Source organism: Ziziphus jujuba, chromosome 7 (genome assembly GCF_031755915.1).
Source record: "Ziziphus jujuba cultivar Dongzao chromosome 7, ASM3175591v1".
Lineage (NCBI taxonomy): Eukaryota > Viridiplantae > Streptophyta > Magnoliopsida > Rosales > Rhamnaceae > Ziziphus > Ziziphus jujuba.
This window is the reverse complement of record NC_083385.1, coordinates 24,636,260-24,640,564: the sequence shown is the minus strand read 5'-3', so window position 1 is coordinate 24,640,564 and position 4,305 is coordinate 24,636,260. Positions and strand designations below refer to the sequence as shown.

Below are 4,305 nucleotides of genomic sequence, written 5' to 3'. Positions count from 1 at the left end.
AAACTTATAGACATAACAAATGGAAAAGCGTTCTATTTACCAACTAGATTTTTAGATGTAATAGCTTTTTAGATTTAATTGATTAATTAGGTTGATAGATTTTAGATTGTTTTACATGGAGAAGACGTTTGATTAGAACAGCATATACAGTTCTTTGTAAATACATAAATTTAGAGCACCAATCATTAGATGACATTTGTGAGAAAAATATACTATTATTGGCAGTAAATGCCGTTTAAGTTTCTGTCCTTTATACAACTAAAATCATTAGATATTGTTAATTGGTGAGAAAGTTTGGGAATTGGAAGAAAAAAGTTATACCAAAAACCTTTAATTGATTTCTTCTAACAGTTCTGTTTGTGATGGATGGTGCTGTCGAACTTAATATAACAACTAGTTTTCACAGACGAAATTAAGAGTGGCAGCGAGTTATTTTTGTTAAGTTTTTTTAAGCCCTATTTATACGACAAAAACATAGAAGCAATAACTGTGAAGAGCCAAAAATACATCAAGCAATAACACAAAAATCATCACCATGGAAGGCATTTTGGTAGCAATAGTTGGTGCTGGTCCTTCTGGCCTTGCCACTTCTGCATGCTTGAACACAATGTCAATTCCTAACATTGTTCTTGAACAAGAAGATTGCTGTGCTTCGCTTTGGAAGAAACGTGCTTACGATCGCCTAAAACTTCATCTTGCAAAGCAGTATTGCTCTTTACCACATCTACCACACCGACCTTCAACCCCTAAGTTCATGTCCAAAGATACTTTTGTTGCTTACATTGATGATTACGCTGAGAAATTCAACGTAAAACCCCGGTATAATCGTATGGTTGTTTCCTCGTATTACGATAAAACCGAAAAGAAATGGAGGATTGAAGCTAAGAATACTGTAACTGGGGAAATCGAGCTTTATGTCGCAAAGTTTTTGGTGGTGGCAACCGGAGAAAATAGCAAACCTTTCATTCCTGAGATACGTGGATTAGAAAGCTTTAAAGGAGACATTGTTCATGCTTCTGAGTACAAATCTGGACTCGTATATGGAGGTAAAAGGGTGTTGGTTGTTGGGTGTGGTAACTCAGGAATGGAGATTAGTAGAGACCTTTCAGACTTTGGAGCTCAAACTTCCATCCTTATTAGGAGCCCCGTAAGTATAATATTATTGTTTGTGTGGTTGCCAAAAAATTGCTTCAATTTCCACTTTGGAATTACTATGGTGCATTGCATTAAAAAGTAGTATATTGATCAGAGAAACATATGTTGTTTCAAAAAATAAAAGAAAATATTATATATGGTTCAACAAATAAATAGAATATTCATACTTTATCTAACCAATACTATAAATACTTTATTTATCCTTAACCCTAGCTATATATATATATAGATTTTATTCATGATTTTAATCTGGTACTTGGTGGCAGTTTCATGTACTTACCAGGGAAATGGTGTTTCTTGGGATGAAGCTGTTAAATTACCTTCCTGTAAACGTTGTGGATAATATCCTTTTGTTGAATGCCAAGCTTGTATTTGGAAGTCTGACCAAGCGTGGAATTCATCGACCAGCCCAAGGACCTTTTGCTTTCAAAGCTGCTACTGGGAAAACCCCTGTGATCGATCGCGGAGCTATTGAAAAGATTCAGGCTGGAGAAATCGAGGTAAGTAATTAATAAATTTATTGAAATTAAAAAAGTAAAAAAATTATAAGCCTTTGTTTGACCATCTACTTGGACGTTGTTTTCTAGTTTTAAAAACTAAAAACTGTTCATTTCGTTTTGGGGGGGTAATAGATAACAAAAATAAGAAAAGTTAAATTCGTCTCCATGTTCTTCCTATATTTCTTTCTATCTTTCCACTAAAATATTCACTCTATCTTGGTGTCTCATTGATAGGTTCTTCCTGAAATTGTGAACATAAATGGAAGTTATGTGGAATTCAAAAATGGTGTAGTAAAGATTTTTGACGCCATAGTATTTGCAACTGGCTACAGAAGTGTAGCATATAACTGGCTCAAGGTAACTTTTCACTCACAAATGTATCATTTCATATATATATATATATATATATACATATATCTATATACATATACACACACACACTTGATATGTTAGAAATATGTTATCACTTTCTTGTAAATCAAGGTGGCACCATTTTAAGGCATCCACATTAACACAATCCTCAACATAACATGAAACATGTTTCTAATAAATCAAGACTATATATATATGTGTGTGTGTGTGAAAAGAGAGAGAGAGAGAGAGAGAGAGAGACTAATAACTCAAGACTATATATATATATATATATATGTGTGTGTGTGTGAGAAAAGAGAGAGAGAGAGATAAAAACAATTTTTATGTATACATTTATTAATTATTTAAGTCTTATTATTTATTATCATTGGTGATGATTACCACTTTATGTAGTATATTATAATTGTAACATTTAGTTCTATTATTTTTTACACTAAAACTGTAAAATTGAATATTTTAATAATAACTATTTAAATTATCATTTGATATATAAATTCCATTGATTATCATTTATAAATAGTGACAAATAATATTTTTTCTAATTATTTTGTTGCATGTATAGGAATACTACTATGTCCTTAACGACAATGGCAAGCCAATAAAAAAGCCACCAAAGAATTGGAAGGGAGAAAATGGCCTCTACTGTGTTGGATTGACTGGAATGGGTTTGCCCGGAGTTTCTGCTGATGCAACGGCTATAGCAGCTGACATAAAGCAAATCATAAAAGCAGATAAAAGTCTGCTTCACTAATTAACTTAATTGCTTTGGAGGAACTTCTTTCATGGAATTATATATCGTCTTCAATGATGTAGTAAATTAAGGTGGTGATCCAAGTGTTGCTTTGATGCTGTCATTGGCTCTCTATCCCAATTTTGGGTTGTTGGAGTCTTTATTTTTTCTTTTTCTTTTTTTTTTTTTTTTTTTTTTTTTGGGATTGTGTCTTTATTTTTTCTTTTTCTTTTTTGTTTTTTTGGGGCTTGTAACACAATAACTAAGTGTTCTTCAACAATTTGCTCTTATTTAAAAAGTTTAATTAAAATTCAGATCCATATCATGATACATGCTCAAGGATGAGGAAGCACGTAATCTACATTTATATATGCATAGTAATTTTTTTTTTTTTTTACTTACTTTATTTTTGTTTCTTATGTAATGAGTGCTTGATTAGTTTATCACATGATGAAATCGAGGCCAGATAGGTCCCAAAACATGTGTTTGTTTGGCATGAATTTTATTTTGCAATAAGGGAATTGTATGCTTTTTTATTTATTTATTTATTTTATCTTTTTATTGAACATTAAAAGGCAAATCTTAATTAGATTCAGCAGTTTTGTACATCATAATTAATAATACAAAGGAATTGATACAGCAAATTCAGGCTCCATGTAGGTTGGAGAGAACACTTCAAACACTAGCATGCAATTCAATTTTCTGTTTTAGAGAATTTTCAATGGTTCTGTTTATTTTTAATTTTTCTTATCACATTAAAAAAATAAACAAACATTCAAATAAAATTTTTTTCAATGACTTTGCCTAAATATCTTGTCAAGTTGATGTGGTAAGAAAAAAAAAAAAGATAAACACTGTCAAGGTGACCCTCAACTTTTGAAAGCTTTATTAGACATTGTGAAGTTTATTCACAAATAATATTTTTTTAAAATTATTTTAAAAAAAAATTAATAATATATATATATATATATATAATTAATTAATAACCATAAATTACTTTTTGCATAATTTAAAAATGCATGCCTTGTACACTTATGCCATCTAGATTTAGATATTATAGTGCTACAAAAGCAGCAATCCATATTTACTATTGAAAATGCTCCTATTTTATGGACCTTTGGATAGATGAAATTTCCAAAGAAGTAAAAAACAAAAAAAAAATGCAATTAGTTTAATAATCAACTAAAGTTTGGACTCTCAAGGTGACATGGGAGAGTTTTCAAAATTAAGCTACTTAGCTTAGTTAAAATGCAGAATTTTTAAGTTTCCATATTATAGATTTGATTGTGATAAATATAGTACTAATTGGAGAAGCTTTAGCCATCAAGGCTTATATGGTTGGAAATCTACATGTGAATGATGAAGAAGATGACTCAGCATATACAATCAACAAAGAGTCAAACACGTATCAAAATCCTACCCTCCAAGGAATCCTAAAAATGGAAAATAAATTTATCACAACTTTCTTTTTATTGTAGAATAGTTGATTTTCTTATTTACATATATATATATATATATATATATAGAGTTAGTTTCAAGTAAGATCCA

At 30.3% G+C, this 4,305-nt stretch overlaps 1 protein-coding gene across 1 annotated transcript; it reads left to right on the top strand.

The window, feature by feature from the left end:
- The first annotated feature begins 535 nt into the window (after positions 1 to 535).
- On the top strand, positions 536 to 2,778 carry LOC107425586 (probable indole-3-pyruvate monooxygenase YUCCA10). The gene is made up of 4 exons (XM_016035593.3): positions 536 to 1,147; positions 1,422 to 1,655; positions 1,890 to 2,012; positions 2,590 to 2,778. Exons 1-4 carry the CDS (start codon positions 536 to 538, stop codon positions 2,776 to 2,778), a joined length of 1,158 nt encoding a protein of 385 aa, XP_015891079.1.
- Positions 2,779 to 4,305: the final 1,527 nt, after the last annotated feature.

Excerpts from the sequence above, each read along its gene's own strand:
- LOC107425586 (XM_016035593.3), top strand. The coding sequence starts at position 536 with ATGGAAGGCATTTTGGTAGCAATAGTTGGTGCTGGTCCTTCTGGCCTT. Across the intron at positions 1,148-1,421 it reads CCATCCTTATTAGGAGCCCC|TTTCATGTACTTACCAGGGA; the intron begins GTAAGTATAATA and ends ACTTGGTGGCAG. Across the intron at positions 2,013-2,589 it reads TAGCATATAACTGGCTCAAG|GAATACTACTATGTCCTTAA; the intron begins GTAACTTTTCAC and ends TTGCATGTATAG.